Source organism: Sander lucioperca, chromosome 6 (genome assembly GCF_008315115.2).
Source record: "Sander lucioperca isolate FBNREF2018 chromosome 6, SLUC_FBN_1.2, whole genome shotgun sequence".
NCBI classification, from domain to species: domain Eukaryota; kingdom Metazoa; phylum Chordata; class Actinopteri; order Perciformes; family Percidae; genus Sander; species Sander lucioperca.
The window spans coordinates 11,244,263-11,268,139 of record NC_050178.1 but is presented as its reverse complement, the minus strand read 5'-3'; the positions used below and the strand labels follow the sequence as shown (position 1 = coordinate 11,268,139).

The following is a 23,877-nucleotide window of genomic DNA, read 5'->3' as shown; positions in this document are numbered from 1 at the left end:
TATAAAAGCATCCAAAAAGCACCATGTCATGCGACCTTTAACTTGTTTTTCTGTTTTTATCTGAAGCAACAGCAATTCCAGGTAACAGGAAACAGCAACAAGTTACTGGAATTGCATGCTTTGCTGTGTTTTAGGTGCATATACTTTACACGTTTCCATAATAAACACTGATTTCAGTGGCCATGTGTAGATTTACAGGATTAAAAGCCTTGATAAACTATTGTCCAACTTCTAGTATAAAGGTCATGGAGGTATGAGAAGTGAAAATGTCATTAGCCTCCCACAGGCTGCTGTCAAGATTTTTAAAGTGTAAGAAATGTATGTCCAGTGGTTCTCAGAGACCCTTGGGGGTCCCTGTGGGACTCTGGGTGTCCTCAGCACATTGAACAGTTTACATTTAATACATTTTTACTCAGAGCACAAAAATAGAGACTGCACCAGTTTTACATCTCCCACCCACATAGATTGTTATATAATTTGGTATTTACTCCTATCTACACACACATTTACTGGACAAAATCAGATTTAACAAGAACTAAACTAAACCCCAAGCAGTGATATTACACACTGAAATGAACCTGTTCGTTATGTTGTTGGGGGACCTCCCGGAGTCTCAGGGGTCCCCGATCGTCCCTGAACCCCACCTTGGGTACCACTAGGCTACACACAGAGCCGCGGATGGGCGGCGCAAGCCAGCGTGCGAGCGATCAGCCAGTGCAGCTTTGTGCGCATGTTCTGCTTGGATGTGTAACTGTGCAGCTCATCATCATTACATGGTTGATGTCCAACTGGAAGACGCGAATATTTGCAGAATAACAGCGTTCAGAGATCGGAAATATCGACAAATCAGGTGACATCATGAGCAAAGTGCAGGGAGGGATGAAATGCGTGAAATATCTGCTTTTCATGTTCAACTTCATCTTTTGGGTAAGTCCGCTTCACCAACGGCTCGTATGGAAACGGCGTTGCTATTTTAAAATCACCGTAATGTTTAAAAAGCCTGCTCCTCTTTTTTTTTTTCATTAGATGAACCGATATATGTGCAATTATTTATGTTAAACGGTTATCAAACTCTTTTTTCATGTGGAAAACCTGTTAGTTTCATTGTAGTGTTTACATGTTTAACAGTCTGTCTATTTCTATTGTAATTAACCTGCCTTCGTTTCACACTGGAGAACTGGGGGAGTTGACCGTGCAGGTTGTTTTCTATCCACCTGCTCGGTGCAAACTCCTTTCTGACTCTGTACTGTTTCCTAAATCCTCAAACCAATCAATATATGTTACTAATCATCTTCTTTCCGATTAAAGCCATTATAAATACCTCATTACAGCTCTATCTAATAATTAATAAGTAAATCAAATGAGAGTCTGTAGCCACTAACCCTTTTAACACTCTTATGATTTATGTAGTATGTAATGTAGGCCTACTGTGGTCATACTGCAGCTCTGATGCCACTTTTCCAACACACCCACTGTTCAGATCCTCTCTCATGATTTGGCATTGTACTGTGACTTTTTTTGCAGCAGGTCTGGGAGTTTTTAACAGACAGAGTTAATCTGTTTTGGGAACATCATGGAGGGTTTTGTTTTGGTCTGTTATACTGTATGTTACATTAGATCTGCTCAGATAAGGTTACCTGTGACTCCGACTACTGTGGAGTCACTTTTGATTTTCTGTGCAGCGACTTCCCATCTGACATTATGTCAGGTCCTCTTAATATCTGTGTAGATGATGGGAATGGATATTTGGTTAACATGGTTTTGGCTTTGGCTTGTAACCCCCTAAAACAAAGTTACTGTCCAAGGGTTGTGAACAGACTAACGAGTGAAAGAAAGATTCCTCCTTTTCCTTTTATTTTGAAAAAGTAGACAGACAGGCTTAGGACGCTGCAGATTTGTCCTGCAACCCATTGGGGGGGTCCTGACTCCCAGGTTGAAAACCACTAGAGAAAAACATCAGTGTCAAATTCATTTGTTGATGCTCTCACTTCAGATTGCAGGATCTGCATACATGTATTTTGTTAAAATGACTCCAGTTGTCTACAGTTTAGTTTGTAAGTAAGTAAGTAACACTTTAGTTATATAGCACTTTTAAAAAAACACAGTTACAATGTGCTACACACACACACACACACACACACACACACACACACACACACACACACACACACACACACACTTGCACAATACATATGAAGAAATAAATAATGAATTACAAAATACAACTTAAATTTGAAATACAGCATAAAGGGGGTGTAGCCCTTTACACGAAGGCTAGTGTATAAAGGTGGGTTTTTAAGAGGCTTAAAACAGTCCAGAGATTCAGCAGACCTGACAGACTGAGGGAGAAAACTCAAAGGGTTGGAGCAAAAATGGCAAAAGGCACGATCATGGGTTGGGTGATGGGTTGATATACATACATTAAAATATATAACCAGTAAATAAAAAGGGCATACAACATATGCGCATCATAGTTTCCTAAAGCCAAAGATGATGGCTTAAAATAGCTAGTTTTGTCCTAAAAAAGAGTCCAAAACCCAAAGAAATTAAATATAACTAGGTATCTGGTTCGATCCCCGGCTCTTCCAGAGAGTGTCGATGTGTCCTTGGGCAAGACACTGAACCCCTAAGCACTCCTGGTGAGCAGGTTGGCACCTTGCTTGGCAGCCTCTGCCATCAGTGTATGAATGTGTGTGTGAATGGGTGAATGTTGGCATGTGTTGTAAAGCACTTTGAGTGGTCGGTAGACTAGAAAAGCACTTCATAAATGCAGTCCACTTTGCATTCAGCACATCTTCGCATTTGACAAGCTGGAAGGAGGTAACGTTATGGCATTTTTGCTTGAAAAAATGACTCAATTAACTGATTATCACAGAGGTTGCAGATTAATTTTATCGATCAATCGACTAATTAGATGCTGTTACAGACTTGCAGTTGTCATGGATGCTCTTGTTTACTGCTAATTGATACAGTATATATGGATCTAAACGGCTCTGCATTGACTCATCTGTGCTCTGTAAGACAATCACTTGTGTCATCCGAACAGACAGCAACCTCTTTGTTTAGGAGTTTGGGGACTGAGAGCAGAGCTGTTGTGGTCGGAGCCAAAAGGGGCATACAGTACGCTGTCATTTTGGGGTGCCGAGCCAAACAAGCAGCCAATGCCAGTGTGAGTTACATCACCCTGGCACTGTGAGGCTGGCACAGCCTGTGGCTGAAATGCACCATGGGAGATGGACCATTGATGCTGTGATGGTGCCGTTAAGATTTTAATTTTTGATGGTCCGTAAGACAGCATGAGCTGCTGTCTTCCTTTTCCAATCATTTGTACTCTTGCATCTGTTTCTTCATTTGTTGTTTTCCTCCCAGAATTTGATATTTTTTATAGAGTTCACGAAAAGTTTTAAGGTTCAGGGGATTTTTTTCACCTTTAAGATTAGTAAGAGAAATATGAGTTGCAATTTAGTTTTCAACCTGTTAATTATTAGAACAAATAATTAATTACATTTTAGACATAAAACTTGTGACAGTAATATATACCAATACACCGATACACATTTAGTATTAAAACCTTCCATCTGTATATATTTAAATATAACATTGTCAGTTTAAACCAAATAATGCTATTTGGGTGTGTGTAGAAGGTCAGAAGGATTAACTTTCTCAGGGTGACACCTGGTTTCAATCGATTGATTTATTTCTGGTGAAGGGAGCAATGATGTCCTCTCAATGTTGTGCAAACTTATCAGGCACATCACACCTGATATTCAATCTAGGCTGTATTTCAACATAATGATCAGTACAAACAACATTATTTCAAAAATGTCACAGGAAAAAAAAATTCTATTGGCTACACCTGCAGCCTGTGAACTGTTTGAGAGTCTAAACAGGTCTAAAACTTTTAGTCGCTTAGGGGTGCATTAACATCTCTGGCAGCAGTTTGTTTGGAATAAACGGAATAAGAAAGTGAGAATCAGTAGCCATAGCCACTCTGCTAAAGAGACAAAGTCGAGGGTGCCACCTGCAGAATATTAATCAACAGAAGAGCCAAAGAAAAAAACATGATGGGCCTCAATGTTTAACTGTGAAGTGATTTCTGGACAACACTGAGAACTTATCACCAAAGACATCACCTAAATCCTGAAAATTGAGGGAGAAATTGGGAACCTTATTTCAAGAAGGTGCAAACATTATGCATTAATATCCTGTAAAAGTGTGAAATTATGACATGAATATTAATTATATATTGTATCGTTCCTCAGCTGTCGGGCCTGTTGGTGCTGGCTGTGGGACTTTGGCTCAGGTTTGACCCAGAAACAGTGGAGCTCCTGACGGGTGATAGCGCCCCTGACACCTTCTTCATAGGTACGTCCTACAATCACACCTCATGTCAATCAATATTTATCTTATTGTGATAAACTGTTGGATTATCTTGATTCAGTAAAGTAATTTTTAATAACTTAGTGGTCCTAGTTCTGTGTATATCCACCACTCAACAATGCAATGATGCAGATATGGGCAAGTAATAAGTAATAATGTTAAAGGGGAACTATGCAGTTTCTTTAGCTTAATTTACCTTAACTGAACAGCTTCGGAGTCATTGGAATGGTTATATGACTTTTTTTCAAGTTGAATGGTGGTGGTCTCGGTTCTCCCTAGTGAGCGGAAAAACCACCCTTGTAACTTTCGGCCGGCGAGCCGCCAGCCTCAGCATCAGGAAGTATTGCGTGATATCAGGTCTCGCGATGTAACGAATTGCTTCATAGCAATAGCTTCATAGCTATAAAAACAAGTTAGCGATGGAGTTTTTCACACTCACATCATGGCTGAGCAGAAAGCTAGGAAAGCATTGTCGGAGGAACAGAGAAAGAGGAAACGGCAGACTGACCGAGCGAGGACTCAGACACAAGTAAACATAGGAGCTGCCAAATATCTATTCCGAAGCTGTAGGGGGAGCTCTATAGAGAAACGTGCGAGCAAAAAGTGAGAAAACAGCAAAGAAATGGCCAAAACTGCATAGCGCCTCTTTAAGGAAGGAAAAGTCAATTGGGTTTTAGCAAGGGGGTAAGCTTCTCCTCACAACGCGTACCTCCTATGGCGCCATTTTGATGCTAACAAGCACTCGACCCCCCGTTAGCATCCCATTGACTGCCATTCATTTTGACGTCACTTTGACAGCGAATAACTTTACATCTGAAGCGTTTAAAGACTCTATTTGTCCGTTGTTTATTTCTAAAGAAACTCGACAATGTATAAAAGGCTCCATTACCTTGTATCTCACGTTATGGCTCCGTAGTATACGTTTTTGTAAAAATAGGCTAACGATTGTGTCATAACCACGGGACTTACTGTCGCATAGTAGAGGAATTACCGTATAGTACAGGAGAAGCTCGCAGGCAGTTTCGATTCACATTTGCTGTTTAAGTTGAATTACTAATGTTAACTAGCATTTTAGTTAGCAATAATTAGCCTGTGTCCATGTTATCTCCTTACATATACCTACGCTCTCCGTCTCTGCAAGATTCGGAATGATTGAGATTTCTCTTGGCACAGCTACCAGATGACTTACAACTTTCAGACAGGTTGCTCACGTCACATTTACGTTGTCTCTCTCAGTTGGAGGCTGCGCAGTAACGCTCAGCGCTCACCAGAAAAGTGCTTCTAATATCCTTCACTGGTCTCCGTCCAGAGCAACGGGATCTGTTGGTCCATTCTTATATACTGTCCATGGGTTTTAGCAGCCATGAAGCAGCTCAAATTTGAATATTTCCATTGAAGAATTTAAATTTCCTCTCAGAGCCAGAAAGTAGAGTTTGACATCTTGATTGACTGTGAAAGATGCTTTAAGATATAATTTTCCTGGAAATTTAAGATATATTTTCAGTATAAAATAAATCTAATTTAGGTGTAGAAATGGCCCCAAATCAATCTTCTCATCAGAGAACAGTACTAGATAGATTTCATGCTTGATGACATGCGCTGTAATAATCATTTAACAAACCCTTGTTAGCTTCCCGGGGGGGGTCCCCTACTACCACCATTTAACTGAAGGGCCTTTCAGGGGGCGCAGGTAACCCATTACTGAGCAGTAATGAACACTTAGCAAGCACATTTTACCTTCAATGCATTGTGATGTTTCATCACTTCCTCCGCACGATGATAACTCTTTCCTGAGTGGTTTTAATTATTATTAGGCATGTTTTTTTTTTTATTTTCAATCCTCGGATGTGCCACCTCGCTCTGATGCTTGACATATGGTGCCGAGGGGAAGTGAAAGAGGACACGTCAAACCGTTATTGACATGCACCATTAGTGGTAGTGCTCCGGTTTATGGGTTATGGAGAGAATTGCTCATGTTTACAAACACTGATTAGATTTCCCTTTCACCGGAATAATAGAAATGAATCGATTAGAGATTCTTAAACAGTGACAAACGGACCAGAGCCTAACTGATTAATGAACAGCTCTGTCTCTGTGCTGAAATATTAATAATAATAATAATAATAATAATAATAATAATATTAGATATATCTATCTAATATAAGTTTGTAGCACTCGGGTTGCTTTTGATTGTTATTGTTATTATAATGTTCCTTTGCAGAGCTCAGAAGAAAACACACAGTAGGTGATTAAAACATACAGTAGAGTGGACAAACACCCTTCAGTGTGTAGTAGTGGTGCAGTACTCCATACAATAGACCCTCTCTCTCTCTCTCTCTCTCTCTCTCTCTCTCTCTCTCTCTCTCTCTCTCTCTCTCTCTTTCTCTCTCTGTCTCTCTCTCTCTCTCTCTCTCTCTGTCTTTCTCTCTCTCTCTTTCTCTCTCTCTCTGTCTCTCTCTCTCTCTGTCTCTCTCTCTGTCTCTCTCTCTCTCTCTTTCTCTCTCTGTCTCTCTCTCTCTTTCTCTCTCTCTCTCTCTCTGTCTCTCTCTCTCTCTCTTTCTCTCTCGCTCTGTCTCTCTCTCTCTTTCTTTCTCTCTCTCTGTCTCTCTCTCTGCGTGGGAGCAGATGATTAGAATGAAGCCTATTCTTGTTACTGCCGTTTAGACTATGACCTAAAATGGTGACTTCACTTCATCAGCTCTCTGCTGTGCCTTCATGGGACTTCATGGCTGCCCCCCTCAGGACACAGGGAGCAGGATGGGTGGGGCAGGTGACAGGTGATAAGGAGTCTATCCTGAAGACTCCTTTAGTGGCAGTCACAACGCTGTACCATGCAGTAGCTGCAGTAACAATGTTTCATACAATAGCTTGCGGAAATGTGAGGGGGGGAAGGCACAGAGGGATCAAAGGCAAATAATATAGCCTAAAAAACATAAAACACAATATAAACTGTCATACAAGATATTATTCTTTATTATATTACTGAGCTAAAACCTGCTTGTGTTCTCACAGTTTTTCATCTGTTTATGCAAACTACTGTAGGTAATCTTTGGTTTTCATTTGACATGCAAATATCACAGAGTTTACCCAACTTGTTTTTTCAATGCGTACATTTATTCAAGCACCTTATTGTACTTCATTGTAATTTATAACACATTCCAGCGGAAAATTGTGTACTCTTTACTCCAGATACTACAGTACAGTTGATACAGATACAGTATCAACAATCCTAACTGTTGATACTGTTAGGATTTTACATACAAAAGGTATGATCATCTTATAACACATGCTGCATCTTTTTATACATTTATAGTAATGTATAAAATGTCCATGTTGACCAGCTACAACATTAAAAATTCAGCTTACTCATTATCGCATTAGTAATAATAATCCAGTATGATATAATGTGAAATAAACACTGAAAGGGGACAATCTGCAACAGGCACTTTAGTGTGAGTACACAAGTTTTACCGGTAATGGAATATTTTACTTTGTTGTGTTGCTACAACCGACTACAGCAGATTACTTAATGCAAAGTTGTAAATGCATTTACACTAACGTTCAATAATTTAGAATCACCTTATATTACAGTATGTTATATTGATGCTTTTCTTCTTTCCTTCAATAGAAACAAAACAAGCAGTATAATTCAGACACCAAATATATGATTTACATTTGAAATAGTTTTTAGGCCCCATAAGAAGAAGAATAAATGATTAAAACTTCTATTTAGTCGATGCCCCCACAGTGTTGCATTACAGGGGAGAACGTTGTTGGAAAAATGTTTTCGATTTGGAATTTGTTTTCCAGTCCAGAAAAGTGTAATGTTCAGCTGATATTATCTGATCCCATTACAACAGTGCTTACCCTCGACTGACCTTCTATTTCTATTGTAAAGTTGTTGGAAGAGTAGCTTTGCTAAAGAGACACACCGGGTAATTCCAGCTTGTTATACGCTGCATTATTGTGCCTTAACACTGACACGGGAACCTGTTCCTATTTGAATCTGCACACATTTTGATGCTAAGCTAAGTTTCTTCGACCAATGGCTGCTGATATCTCCTATTCCTATTTATGATTTAACTGTTGCTCAGAGGTGTTTTGTTTTTTATCGTTACAGCGATATCAGCTGGTGCCATAAACATATCGCGAAAGGCTGCGACAAAATATCAGTAGAAAACTGCACTTTAAAATGTAGCTGTCATTCTTTTTTATATTCAATTCAATGTTCAATTTGTTAAATAAAAGAATGTTGGAAATGTTTGTATTTTAGAAGAATATTGAAAGCAACAGAAATGCAGAACTGAGTACACTTTAATATCTGTTTATTTATTGCAAGTAATATCGTTATCGCGACATTCAACAACATTATCGCATAACACATATTTTCCTTATATCGTACAGCCCTAAAACAAACTCTTTATACAAATCTTTTCATGAAGAGGACTTTCTACAGCCTAAAAGCATGTAAGACCGTTCTAAAATCTAGAGTAGTCCTCTCCGCCACCTGACTGTACCCAGTCGAGCTTTTGTGGCAGGTGATTCCAAACCTTTAAACAGAGATGTGTATGAAAGATCGTGCAGAGGATCGATGGTCTTACAGAAGGAGCCTTAGCAACGAAATAAATATCATCATGAGCAGAATGGTGGAGCGTTGTTGCCTACATTCACCTCCAGCAAAGAGATGGAACAGAGCGATACCATAACAAGTTAAAGTGGAAGCATTCCCTATGGGTGAATCATTTTCCATTCGTTCACCTTTGTTGCTCTGTGCGCCAGCATTTAAACAGCCATTATGTGCATTCAGATACGGACAGAAAGAACATATTTATCGCCACCAGCTGCCAGCAGTAACAAGGACAAAGTGTTCTGTTAGATATCAACAGTTTCGCTAAGAGGAAGTGCTAAACACATCGCCGACCAAGTCCGCCATGATCACTTCTGTGTAGAGACTTTGTATATACAGTAGAAGCTGTCTTGGCTCATTATATTTTCCATTGCTAAACCTCCGCTTTGAAGCAGTGTATCCCTTGTTTCCAGCCCCCTTCAGCTATTCACCTCATCATTACCACCCCTTTTGTTCAACAGCAGGAAAACAACAGCTTGCAACCCCCCCCCCCCCCCCCCATGTGGATTAATTAAATTGCTGCAGTGGTTGCTGTCTATGTCACCCATTAGACCCTTAGTGTGGACCTCTGGGATGGGTCCGGTGTATAGTTACAGTGTGAAGGGCTCAGTAGTGAGGGCTGGGAGCAGGGGAGCAGACTGGGGAGGTGACGACATCCAGGCTCGTAGGGAGCTGGGATGGTTGGGGGATGTAGTCTAATTCTGCAGCAATCAAACACCCGAAAATTAGATTTGCCTTTTTACCGAGCACATGGCATCTGTTGTACTGCTTTGCCCTGCGGCACCATGAATGCAAGTCTGAGTAATTGGAAATAACACCAATGTATCAAAAGATTAAACCCAAAGTCTTGTTTCTCAACAGACTCTATAGCTCCATCAGATTTCATTCAAATTCAAATGGTGATACTGCACAGAGTCTGCCTGCGCCTCGGAGCGATAGATGAGTAGGATATTCAGCTATTTGCATCTTGCCTAGAGCAGGACAGAGTCCAGCATCTTGTTTTGTTCAGCACACTGAGAGGGATGGACAGATGGTATTTATTTTCAGATGATTTAGTTTTTGGACTGTCTCAACAAGCAGAGAGCCAAAAAATAAAATGTACCGTTTTGTGTCAAAGATTCATTTTTTGTGTTTCCGACTTCTTTCATCTTTAAAATTCACAAGTGGTCGGACTGAAGGAGTGGGCTGATAATCACACTGAATTGTAGGCGGCTATTCAGAGCTTTTAGGCTACTTGAAAAGCTTCCAGCTATACTTTTCTGATGGTCCACAAACACAACAACAATCCTTTTATAAATTCTGCTTCAACAAAGACATTAAAGCCATGGATCATGCTGCCATCCTCAGTTAAAGCTGTGAACTGCAGTCTTGTAACAGAACACACTGATTAGATTCTAGTCCTTGAGTGTATTTAGGCTATAAATTCCTCTATTGTGAACATTATAGGATTGGGGGATTGTTCCTTTCCTGATTTATCCCTACAGAGAAAAACATGTTAAAGTACCAATCTATCTGCTTTTTCTCTCCTCAGCTGTGTACATCCTTCTCAGTGCAGGAGGGTTGATGATGATCGTCGGGTTTTTTGGTTGTTTTGGGGCTGTACGTGAGTCTCAGTGTCTTCTTGCATCGGTGAGTTCAAGAGCTCAAAAGTGCCGCCTCTCCTGTTATCATTCCTGCACTGCAGTGTTAAAGCCATAAAGATATACTGAATGTGAAACAATCCCTCTAAATGTTTTGATGGTGACGCTTTATTTTTTATAGGTCTCTAATTTCTAAGTTACCTGGAAAGATCTATTTGTAATTTAGTACTACTTATAGGGGAAATAGAGTTTGATTGGTGAACTAATTAGTATCAATTCATTCCAATTCATTTGGAGGGTAACTGAGATTCTTTTAGCAATTAAAAAAGTTAAACGCTAACAAGCACACAATTATTGTACAATTTTTATAATACAAATATTGAGAATAAAGTTTATAATCATTTATTAATAATGGATGAATATTTACTCTGGTTTGAATGGAGCTTTTTTTCTGTCAAGGAAATTCCTTTTTTTTCTTCCTATACGTAAAGTAGTACCAGTTTCCAGGAAATTTCCTAGGAAATTATTAGGAAATGACTGACCCGTAAAATGAAGTGCTACCAGCTCTGCTTGTATGAAAGAAAGCCCTCAATAGAATGCAGTAATCAGCCTCTCTTCTGTTCTGCAGTTCTTTGCTTGCCTTCTGATAATCTTTGGAGCAGAGGTTTCCGCTGGTGTGTTTGGATTCATGAACAAGGAACAGGTACAACACTTGAGCAATTCAAGTTTTAGATCATGATGTAACAAAAACAAAAATCCCATAACTTATTTTTTCTATTTTTTTTCTCAATGCACAGATTGTTGAGGAAGTCCAAAAGTTTTACAGCAGCTCCTACAGCGCTGACCTCTCCAATCCGAATGGCACCGCAATCGCATTAATTTACCACAAAACTGTGAGTAAAACTTGTCCTCTTTCATAATGGTTGTCACAATTACACCACCAGCATCACAGTTGTATTCTTTTTTTTACTTTCACATTCACAGCTGAACTGTTGTGGAGGTTCCGCATCGGACACGTCTAACACACTTTGTGAAGAGGCCGACACGAACACCCAGGTAAACCCTCATGCCTGCTATAACACGTTATAACCACATGGTGGCAGTATAGCACTGATTTAACATTACAGGATTTGCTGCAATTTAGTATAAGTATGGCATTGGATCAGTAGGGATTATGTGCAGCACCTGTAATTACAATATGTAAGAATGTAATGTAATAACAATGCTGTATTGCTCTTTTTAGGACTGTCTCACTGCAATAACAGACTTCTTCAATGAAAAGCTGCATATTATTGGATACGTTGGGATTGGGATCGCAGGAGTAATGGTGAGGATTAACAAAACCTTGAATTTAAACTTCATTAACCCAAAATCGTAATTATAGTTCACAGTCATTTCAACAACTTGCTGGTTATACTGGGTTGTGCTACTTTACATGAAGCTCCATACATGTTGCAACATGTTTTAACAACATAAATGTGTCTGCTCTCAGATCATAGGAATGATCTTCAGTATGGTTCTGTGTTGTGCCATCAGGAACAACAGGGAGGTTTTATAGATGGTGAGTTGACCACCCACCCACACACACACACACACACACACACACACACACACACACACACACACACACACACACACACACACACACAGCCAGCCCATGACACACTCTCTGATCCCTTCATTCAATGTCATATCTCATAGAGTGATCTGGTGGGGGAGTTCACTGAATATCACAAAGAGAGAGTACAATACATCCCAGTTGTCTGCGGGCCAAATTCCACACAATACGCTGGATCGTTATCTTCACACCTTCTCCTCAACTCCACCAGCACTGAAAATGTATTTCTCTGTTCTTTTCTGTAACACATGCTCTGCATTTTGGCACAACTCTGTGACATTCCTCAGTTTTAACATATTTTTGTTACACAGTGCTGCACTGTAGCTACAACACAGTACATGAAGCCTTCTTTGACACAGGAATGTTGTGGCTGCTGTAAATATGGACAGCTATTTTATGCACCTACTCTTAAAGGTCCAGTGTGTAACGTGTTTAGTTGTTCATTATCAAAATCTGTGTTGCCCGTTCACAAACTTTTCATGAATATTTACCATCACCATCAATTCCAAGTATTCCTTTTGGCTTGAAATTTTACATTTGCATTTGCATGAACTGGGGTAGACGCTCCATATTCATGCGCCATCTTGAAATACGTTAGCCGGTAAAGGACATACAGGACATACTGCTCCGCCTTTCGCGTTTTCGGTGTCACATGATAAACTCACAGGTGCTGCTAATGCTGCTAATGGGTATCGTAGCTTCCCGGCCCAGCAAGTTTTGAAGAAGGAAACATGGAGGACCACACGTATTCAAAATCCAAATTTCAGGAACAGGAGTTTTCTTCTTCGCCCAGAAAAACAAAAAGGATATGGAAAAGAGCAACCGGCTTTTTGAAGCGTGAAGGCTACCGTAGCTGTAATGCGTACTTTGAACTGCATGGTGCGAGAGTTGATTGCGATATATGATCTCAACACTAGATGGGAGAAATTCCTACACATTGGACCTTTAACATTATTTATCGTGCCCTTTTTACCCGTTTTATGTAACCAATACTACTTTGTGTGCTTAACTATTTTGAGGACTAGCCTACCTTTACATTTCCATTATGTGCCTATTTAGTCACACAAATAAGCCTCTAGCTATCGCACTATTTACCTATGACCTATTTATCTTGTGATTTGAATATGTACATAGCTCCCTGCCAAGTATTTCTACTTTAAAGCACAATAGAGAAAGTGTAATGATGATGTCACCCCAAAGGGTTAGGGAAGATCTGATGATAAACTGCCATTCTGTGAATCTCCAAATTCGTCTAAAAGGTCAATAACACCACATCTTGAGCTCTTCTGGAGCTTGTGTTAACTGTAACAGTGAGAGTGAGATAGCTTGCATTTTGTGTGAATTCTTTTGGATGTAAATGTTGTTGGTGTGCCAATAAGATGTGAATTATAGAAATAATATAGTTTATGCCATACTGTTAACCGTAATAAAAATATTGGGTGCTTTCATTGATGTTTGGTTATTTCCCGCCTTTGAAGTGTCTGAACAAGTTTGCTTCTTGTAAGGTGTCTGTGGTAGAAGCAGAGCAGTTATGCCTAATGTGTAAATTTTGTGGTCGGTGAGTTTCCTGAAACTCACCAGAGATCTGTGACAGGAAATGGCAGCCATTCAGAATAGCAGCACAATGCTAAACCAGTAATGTTGGTGGTAAATGCGCAGTAACATATAGACCATACTGTCAGAAGGGGCCCAGGACCCTTAAAACAATATCACATTGGCTTGACAAAAAAAATCACCTCTGCAAGAGGCCTGCTTACATTTGTTAAACAGTAATTTTATTTTTTGCATGAATCTTCAAATGTACAATAGAAAAAACATGCAACAGTTGTAAAAATGGGGATGAATTTAGCTTTGTGACACACCGCTTTCAGTCTGTCTTCACTGGGCCAACCAAAGCTAAGTAATTTTGCCTATTCCCTTCGTACAACAGATAATACTGGTTTCCCTACATTTACATGGCCCTTGTTAAGCCAATCAGTTAAATCAATCCATGAACACAGAATGAGTACATTGCAAATTTTTAATAGTATGTACAAAAAGCCTTTACAAACACAACATATGGTAACAGTCATCTTTCTCTCGCTCAGTCACAGTAATGCTTTTTTTGGCTAAGAGTGTTTACTCAGAGAGAAATGTCAGTCTGCTCTGTCAAGGCATAAACCAAATAAAGTCTTTTGAGGTTCAGGTATGCATATGTAATGTATGTCTAAACTGAGATTATGTGGACAAACATACATAGTGTGCATGAATGCATCTCAAGTTTCTTGCAGGTATTAAGATACAAACACTGCAGTTCACAGACTACTAACAACTATAGGACTAACATCAAATATATAACAGGACACGGTTATGGTTTGGCAGACCATATGGTCCCATATCAGTAGGATGGTTCATGATCAGTGGAATTCAATGTTATTCAACCTGATAATGTGAAATGATCCCTTTGCAATGAATTGTTATATTGGGCCCCATGTGTCCCCCCTTTTAAACCTTTGTTCTAACTTGGAAGGAATTGTAACATGAGACAGAAACGGAAAAGCCAAAACATACAAAGTACTGCAAAGCTGCTGCATTCAGCAATTCAAAATAAAACTAGCATATGCATAAACAATATGGAAAGTGATAGTATGGAAGAAAACATAAAAATAGGTCTGGTTCTTTGATGGAGTGAGCACCCCTCCCTCACAGAGGGAAACAGAAGAGGACTGTCAAGGACAAAGAAAGAATAACACTAAGTCCCCCAGCCCAGTAAGGCTAACCGCTTCAAGTGCAAACATTGGCTATAACCTACTGAATAAGTCACAAAAGTGTTTGAGTGCAACACAGCTGTCAGACCACACAAAAGTCTTCATAAGCCTTTATGACTTAGTCGGACAAGACGTGTGATTTTCTTTTGCTGTAAACTGATGGTATGTAGCTGCCAGTTGTTCCACCATTTACGCTCAGATGGTCCTATGCATAGCCTGCCAGCAAGGTGATATGCTCTCATGCCAAAAGGAGGTTTAGAGGTGAGTTGTCCAGGATGTATTCGCCAATGCCAGCAAAGTACATAACCTGTGCAATGCCGAACAGAGGAGCAATGACCAGAGCTCGACAGCCAGCACCTTTCAGGAAGGCAGAGGGTCCCTCCTTCTGCATTATTTTACTGTGGAGAACCAGAGGGATGGGTTTATGTATACACACGCAAAAGAGAAGGTAGTTATATACCAATGAATGACTCAACTGTCTTACCTTACACAATCCACAACTCCATTGTAAGCCTCCTCACTGGACCCTTTGTTCAGTGACTGCAGTCTAGTCTTCACCACTGGAAAAAAAGGGAAAAAAAAAAACATATTACATTCCAGAGCTGCAACTAATAAACAGGGCAGATCACGGCTGATAACGGCCTCTTAAAAACTCACCATCACAGGGGTTAACCGCCACAGCAGCAGTAGAACCTGCCACACAGCCAGAGAGGAAAGCCCAATAGAAGGGTGACGACTCCTCAGGACTGGGTTTGCCAAGGCGGTTCAGGTTGGCAAACAACGGGAAGTAGACAATAGAAAAGGGAACATCCCTGAAAGAAATAAAAATAAAACGAAATGTTTCAGAGCCAAACCCTGATACACAGTACCTGGTCAAACAAGTTAACATGGTTCCTCCTCAGGGGGAAAATAAGAGTTTTACCTAATCAGTGTCGCCCCCAGCCCTCTGTAGAGCCCTTGGATGCCTTGTGTACGGAGGAGGTCCTTTGCTATCTGTGTGGCAGACACAGCTCGTGGTGCTGAGGCCACCGTTCCAGAGTTGTAGGAGCGGCTGAGCATGGTGTTAGTGGCCACAAGCTTGGTGGGAGACATCATGACGGGTTTTTGCTGCTGGGCCGCTTTGGACAAAAGACGAAACATGTTATACACACACACACACACACACACACGATGGCAGCGATTTGAGTGAAATGCACACCCAAATATTCAATGTCAACGTTGTATTCTCACCAAGTCTGCCTGCGTCCTGTAGCTGTATCTTGAGCATTTCCATGGGGGTGGTGATAACAACCTGGCACATGCCTGCCCCACAACCTGCCAGCATCTCTTTGAACACTGTCTGGCCCTTTCTGTTAACAGATAGGAGAAGAGCAACGCAAATATAAAGCAACACGATGATGAGATACTTTACTTCCTTAAGATGATGTTTTGATGATTTTGCTTACCCGTCCTTGGAGAGGTGATGTCTAAAGAAGTCATTAGCAGCCAGCTTGATCGCCTTCTCAGGGGTGACCAGGGTCAAATTTACAGCAGCACCTAAGGGAAAACAAAACCGTTAGCACAGAAATCACAATCCAGTTTTCATTTAGTACATACACAAAAACATTCCCTGCCACTACCATTACAACATTAGCATGTTAAGAAGCCCAGTGTATAGCTAAGTTCCAAAAGACAGGACAAATGCTCAATTTGGAGTAACTTCAGTAATAATGGTGAAGGGGGGGGGTTATGTCAAAGGAAATTACATTAAAAATACGAGTTTCAAAAAGGTAAATGAGGAACAAGCAAGACAAGAAATGAGGAGGGTGATGAATATCCACAGAAAGATGCACACACCAAGTCTATGAAGTACAGCGAGTCAGTTTATGATAAATAAAAAGGGCCCACTTTACATAGAACATTTAAAGAAAGGAAATCTGTGTTTCTATTGAAAGGCTACAACTCAGTAGGTAGGTTAATGACAACAGACAAGAGAAATCAATAGAGGTTAGTGAAATGACAGACCCAATCCTTGTGTATGTACCGTGTGTGCAGACTTTAGACAAACTTAAAAACTGATCTGTGAGACTATCTAAAATAAACTTTAGTTTGCCACAAATTCATTTTCAAGATCAACCAAAGTCTGCAAGGACACACTTTATACAGTCTAAAAAATGAGGATGTACGAGTTGACAGGACAGTGAAGGGACAGCCAAGTAGTTATTAACAAGAAGTCAAAATACAGAACAAATAGATGGCAAAACAAACACTTGTGCCTATAGCTTTAAATAGAGCAATATTGTAAGAACCATTATATGATTTGCCTCCAGCGTGGCTGCGCCTTATCGGCTAGCCTTCAATATCCCAGGGGGACCCAAGTCTGTAATATGAAAAACACAGATGCAAACAAACAGCATTCCTCACACAGGCAGAGACCCAGACTAAAATGTCTCCTTTTCCTTATAATTAACTATGTCCACAAGATTTTACTTTCTTTTTCGACATTAAATGAATGAACTCATGATTAAACAGTGTGTTCTGTTTGTATTAATAAAAAAACACCATCTTAAAGCTGAAAAACCACTTTGCATGAGAGCAGCTTTGGCCACGTCCACTTTTATAAACATATTCAATTATTCTAACTCATAACTATATTTAAGTACGTCAAGCAACCCATACATCCAAAATACACTGTATCCGAACTGTCAGCAGTTGTAATCATGTAATCAATTTTCAACGTCTGCATAGAAAGATCTTACTCTCTCCTACATTTAATCCTCTCCTACATGTTCGAGCCTACTGGTTCTTTATATTCACATGTGCATAAATCTTACCTCTGTACATGCCAAAGTACCCCTCTGATCGAACTGTCTTGATAAGGCAGTCCATCCTACAGAACAACAAAAAAAGAAGAATATTATTGGTCTTAAACATTAAAAAAAAAAAAAAAAAAAAGAAAAGTAGCCAATTGAAGACATATTTTACAGAAGCTTAATTATTTAAAGAAAAATCAAGGGCAGTTATTTAACACGATGAGTCAGAGAACAGTGACTGCTCTAAGTAAATGTAGATGCCTGCTGAAAGGTTAAATGAAGCAGTACATTTCCACCCTTCAAAAGGCATTTGGACTAACTCACTGGAGAGGAATGAGACATATGAATAGTCATCAGGGTGCATCAAATCAGGATTTTCCTCTAAAATCTGTACATTCATCACGATGCCCTGCATGTGTCACTGTGGGATTAGCAAGACTAGTACTGGATTATACGTGGACGTAGTAGTTATAAAGCCAAGAGATTAGGCAAACAGAGTGTTGTCGTGTAAGACAACAGTAACCAAAAAGACTTACATGTTCTTGTAGACCTGCTGACCTTGTCTCTGATTCTGCAACCTGGTCTTTGCCAAGTCAATGGGGAAGACACAAGTAACCCCAACAATGCCAGCAATACCTCCATTAATGAGCTTGGCTGGAAGGCTGAAAGGAGACAACAACAAAAAGAATGTCAACACTTTGTGGAAATTCATCTATAAAACTGTGAACGTAAAATAAGGTATTTAGGACTAGGATAAAAATGAATGGTCAGTTTCTGAATTTTGAGGATTTGATCATTTTTATTTAGTAGCATTGTAAATGCAACATCATTAGGCTGTACACTGTTGGCTGGACATTTTTCATTTTAAACATAGGTGATTATTCAAAACAAAAAAATCATTCAGATGAATCAATAATGAAAATTATGTTTTAATTCATTAAGAAGCAAGCCATTGTCTCAATAATTAATTTGTGTTGTCCCTTACAATTTATTATGAAACCCAAATTTATTCAGTTTACAACAATATAAAATGCCAAAATGAGAAGCTGAAAGTAGGTAATGTTTGGCATTTGCTTGGAAAAAAAATACCAAAACAATTGTAAAAGTCTCTGTCAATTGACTTATTGGTGCCAATAATGGAAATTAGTGGCACATTACATAAATGTAATACATCAAATTATACTACATGGAGAAAAAGAAAATGTATGAGACTTACCTGATCTGCTGCTGAGACATGATGACTTTGAAATAAGTTCACAGAGAGGTGTAAAATGTAGTGATGTAGATCCAAAGTGTTCTTCAGTCAAATCAATGAATAGAGTCCTAGACAGAGACAACGGGAGGAGTTACTTCAGATATGCAAGCAGGTTCCTGAGAACTCACTGACTGTGTACAGAGTTTATCTCACCCACAGCAGAGGCTTTGGCTTAACTAGGTACCTCAGAGTCACGGGACCGTGACGTAGCAGCTCCACTACTTGTAATACGAGTAGAGTACAACCCGTGGGCGTGTCACAGTCAAATACCGGAACACCATACATGGGCATTAAAAGCTTCCATTCATCTTGATACTGATCTTACTAACATAACATTACAGCTGAATTTCTAAGTAACGTTAACATGCAGGCAGTGCCGCGAATTAAGATCAGCTTCGTTAAAACTGAGTTGTAGACGGCCAATACAAATCAATGAAAAAAAGCTTCCATTGACGTTCCCTTAAAGAAGTGCAAATGTGACTCTTTCCATAAAAAGGTTCTGCATTAATACGTTAAGTATACTGCAGAAACGTAGTTTGATATGTAACGTTAGCAATAAAGCACAAAAACAATTTATATACAGCTTTTTCTTTTAACGGCTTAAGAGCGGGTGATTTCAAATTCGTTACTAACGTGGCAGCTAACTGGTTGGTTAAAATACCGATTCTGAACAAGAAAGTTACCGTCTCTAAAAGCGAAAAAGCTGGCTATCGCGAACAACTTAATGACTTTAAAAATCCACACTAAATATTTAAAACAAATTAAAACCTTTTGCTTACCAAAATATTGTCTTGTAGACTAGTAGTTATTCTGTAGGAGTGTTTCAAGTCGTAATCTATGATTCCGTGTGCTCCGCCGGGCTGATATAGCTATGAGAAGAGAGAGTGGAAATTTCCATTGAGTTTTAAGCAGGGGGCGGACTCACACCGCTTAGCTAATGTGCATACACGTAGCTGATTGGCTACGTTTGACCTTTCTCTTGTTTCATCGGAAGGTAGACCCATCAATCCGCTGATCCACCAATCACAAAGCTATAAAGATGGTGAAGCTCGGAAGATGAGAGAAACTATTGTTGGGTGAGCGAGTACATTTTCCCTAGGACGGTGAAGGCATGTCCCGCCCTACTCTGTCTTACTCTGCTTCTCATTAGCTTTCCCTGACAATCCCTATCCAATCCCACACTAAACCCAACCAACGAAGGCAACGAATACCAGCCAATCAGAGGGGGAGTAGGGCGGGTTATGCCTTCACCGTCCTCGGAAAAGAAATTAGCGTTCGGTGAACACTTTTAAAACATCCGTAAAAGTATCCTATATGGATACAAACATTTAAATACGTTTTTGGAAAATAATCATAAGTCGGGCACCGTTTCCTTAAATGATTTTAGGGTTAAAATGATCCCATTATGAGTTAAAATCATCATGGCATTAAGAACATTCTGGTAAACTTGCTTGCTACATCAATGGGATGACATCACCCTAATCTATACTATGGGGGTGGAAAGTTACTGAACCCACTACTGTATTAAAGTACAATTTTGAAGTACTTGTACTTGACATGAATACTTGCATTATACTATTTTGTACTTTGTGTGTATAAGGAGTTGCATGTGAACCTGAAGAATTTGCGAACTCATGTTTTATTTGCTCATGCAGATGTAATCTAATTTGCTTTTGCGATTTGGTTCTGCCGATGGCAGGCTAGATAAGAAGCAGGTTTTGCTGAAAAAGAGAAGCACAGCCAGTGACTTCACCTTAGGTAAATAAACATTTATATATCTATATATATTGTCTAGGTTAAACCAGGAACAAAAGGTATCCTATTGAATTGCTTAGAGGGACTTTCCAGGGTTTTATCAGACCATCTGGTAAGTTCTACTATAGGTTTCAATTGCAGGTGCTCACAATAGTCTTGGTGCATAGATGCATAAAATTACAAGGTGGATACCAAAGGCGAGGCGGCTCTTGTTAGATTTGAAACGGGTTTATCATGCTGGTTTTAAAGGTGGAGACACATTCCAAGGCATTGAAATTCTTCACTTGCATGACTCAAGCTGAGAAGTTGTGTAGGTGCTACAGATTCTGTAAGTCAAGTATGTAGACCTATAGCTTTCCCATAGGCAGCATTCTCATACTTGCATAACTATTCTATTGCATTTTATTCTCTTGTTTTATTAAATTATTTACATTTATACTTGGGTTATTTTAAATCAGTATATTTTTTATTTAAATGGAGCCTCATAGAATCAGATAATCAGGGAGCATATTAACATTGATGCCAAAAGAGGAGCAATAAGTCAGATGAAGTCCCCAGACAGTCTGTGTTTTGTAAATGGTTTTGGACAATTTTGGAGATTGGGATCTTAATTAAAGCTTAATATAAGCTGCATGACATAAAACTATTCAGTTCACTAGAAAAACTTACAAGATTGATAATGAAGAACATTTACAATACAGGTGTGTATGCTCTGCACTGGTTTGTTTTTGTCTTTTTCATTATATAAAACATGCTGGAACTACTGTATGTGTTACAATGAATGTCCTCAACAGTATCTCTCGATCTTCTCTTGTGCATGTGAAATCTAGAAATTAAAGAAAACTCAAACAAACTAAATTAAAAGCAATCAGTAGTCAACTAGTCATAATGTAAATTTCTAGACACAGTACACAGTACTAGACACAGTTATAAGGTCCAGCCAGTTATTAAGCCGTCCTAGTAGCTCTGTTAGGCAATACTTAGGCACAGTGGTTGGCAGCTAAATGCTAATACATCTTAGTTTAGCATGTTAGCATCCTATAACTTGCAAAATGGCAGTGAACATGAGCTACAGCTGCAGGGAATGTCATTAGTTTTGCAGGCTTTAATCATCCACTTAAGTATTGGACAAGTTTTTACCTGATGGTGGTGCTAGTGGAAACATTAAGGTATCACCAAATTACAATCCATCCTGAAGCAACCATGAATGTGTGTACCACATTTCATAGCAATCCATAAAGTTAGTTGTGGAGACATTTCACTCAAAACCACACATGTAAAGCTCATGGTGGCACTATAGGAAAGGTAAGGTGGTCACAAAGCCATTAGGATTCATCGCCTGGGAAACATGAATGTCTACACAAACATTTGAGGCGCTACAGGAAAAGTCATAGGATTACCAAAGTCATTAAGACACATCGCTTGGGCACCGTGAATATCTTTAACAAAGTCCATGTCAACAATCCATCTGATAGTTGTCCAGACATGTTACTAAAAACCAAAGGAACTAAAGGAAAAGTTGGGGGATCATGAAAGGACCATGAATGACTGTACTAAATTTATTCTTAATCCATCCAGTAGTTGTTGTGACATATTTCAGTCTAGACTAAAGTGGTGGACAGACCAACAAACCCAAAGATTGACAATGACTTTCCTAGAGCATGGTCAAAAAATTCTCACATTTTTTCTAGTTGAATAAACACAACACAAACAAAACTGTATGGTTTGTCTGAATGAAAGAGTGATCGGTATTTGCGCCACATTGCTGGTTCTCTTGGAGTGCTGATGGAAGCAAATTCCATTTTCATCCACTGCTTTTTCCATTAGGGTATTAGGGTTTTTCAATACACCACTACACAGGGAATTTCAGCAGTGGAATTCAAACCATTGTGCCATACCAGTCTGATGATTTTAGAGTTATATCAGGTCAACTGTCCGTATAAAGTATTCAGCACAGTTAACCCTGCAGTTATGTGGGTTTATGAGTAAAGCCATGCTAGATTATATACTTTTATTGTACTCAGGGAATTCATTAGATGAAAAACATGGCACTCCTTTGCAGTTAAAAAAATTAACCACATTTGAAGACATAATGTATGGGTCAAAGGATAAGGAGCAGTATCGACACTGATAGACAAAGACAAACAATGGACTACAGATCCCAGAATGGCCATTTTGTCAGCAGACTGTTTACAAGGTTAAACAGAGTGTCGGCTTGTCAGAAGTTGTACACACTTCCTTGAGGTCATGGTGGCCTCACATTTTTCAAACTGGTTTTTCAGCCATACTTTCCACCCAAACAGCCAGCTGGAGCTCAACTAGTTTGTTCCACTTCTGCTCCAAAAGGCATCAGTGGCACAAAGGTATAACTTGAAGTAATGCAGATGGTAATCACCAGTCCTGTCTCTTTCTGAGGGGAAAATGATCCTTTGTGTTATCTTTTTAAATCTGATGTTTCGATGGCCTTTAGCCATCAGCTTTCTATTCTATTTTATATTTTGCTAAATGCTTCAAAATGTGAGAAGCTGTCAGAGCTGCAGAACCAACAAATAAGACTAATAAGGCTCAGTTACATACACTAAACAGCTGATCTGAACAAAATAGTTTTCTCATTTACACTGAGACACCTAAATATAGAAATTGTAACTGACAGAAAAATGCTGCAATATACAGAAGTGGCAGAATATAAAATAAGGTGATGACAGAGCCATGTCACATAGATTCACATGATGGACTTTAATCATACATTCTCCCACTCTGAACTGCTGTTCTATTAATAAGCTCCAGCTGTCTTCCCAAATTCCCTTTGAGAGTGGGAAACTCTGCATACAAGCTCTACTTGGGTTGAGACAAAATTACTCAACAGAAAGTCACATGGTAATTTTGGTGTTTGGTGACTCCTCTGCGGACATTGTGCCTGATCTTTGTGGTTCAACATGCTCACTGATAATCCATTTAATAAGTCTACAATCATGTGCCTTACAGGATGACTGCTGAGACCAAGATAGTATCCTGAGTGAGGTGACATTGTGCGTCATGGCCTTGTGTTTGTTATGTATACAGAAAGCTACAGTATGGGTCAGCACAGGATGTGATTAAGTCAAGCACAGCTTATCAGAGAGG

The 23,877-nt window shown here is 39.4% G+C and overlaps 2 protein-coding genes across 2 annotated transcripts; one reads left to right on the top strand and one right to left on the bottom strand.

Annotated features, from left to right (window-relative positions):
* Positions 1–671: 671 nt before the first annotated feature.
* On the top strand, positions 672–12,617 carry tspan2a (tetraspanin 2a). The gene is made up of 9 exons (XM_031302085.2): positions 672–927; positions 4,263–4,365; positions 10,539–10,636; positions 11,216–11,290; positions 11,385–11,480; positions 11,572–11,643; positions 11,831–11,914; positions 12,080–12,148; positions 12,289–12,617. The coding sequence occupies exons 1-8, from the start codon at positions 859–861 to the stop codon at positions 12,143–12,145; spliced, it is 663 nt and encodes a 220-aa protein (XP_031157945.1). The 5' UTR covers positions 672–858; the 3' UTR covers positions 12,146–12,148; positions 12,289–12,617.
* Positions 12,618–14,207: 1,590 nt separating this feature from the next.
* Positions 14,208–19,942, bottom strand: slc25a55a (solute carrier family 25 member 55a). Its single transcript, XM_031301890.2, has 10 exons — positions 19,779–19,942; positions 18,961–19,067; positions 18,281–18,406; positions 17,766–17,821; positions 16,398–16,488; positions 16,183–16,301; positions 15,875–16,070; positions 15,610–15,764; positions 15,437–15,512; positions 14,208–15,350 (listed from the first exon to the last, which is right to left on the bottom strand). Exons 2-10 carry the CDS (start codon positions 18,978–18,980, stop codon positions 15,191–15,193), a joined length of 999 nt encoding a protein of 332 aa, XP_031157750.1. The 5' UTR covers positions 18,981–19,067; positions 19,779–19,942; the 3' UTR covers positions 14,208–15,190.
* Positions 19,943–23,877: the final 3,935 nt, after the last annotated feature.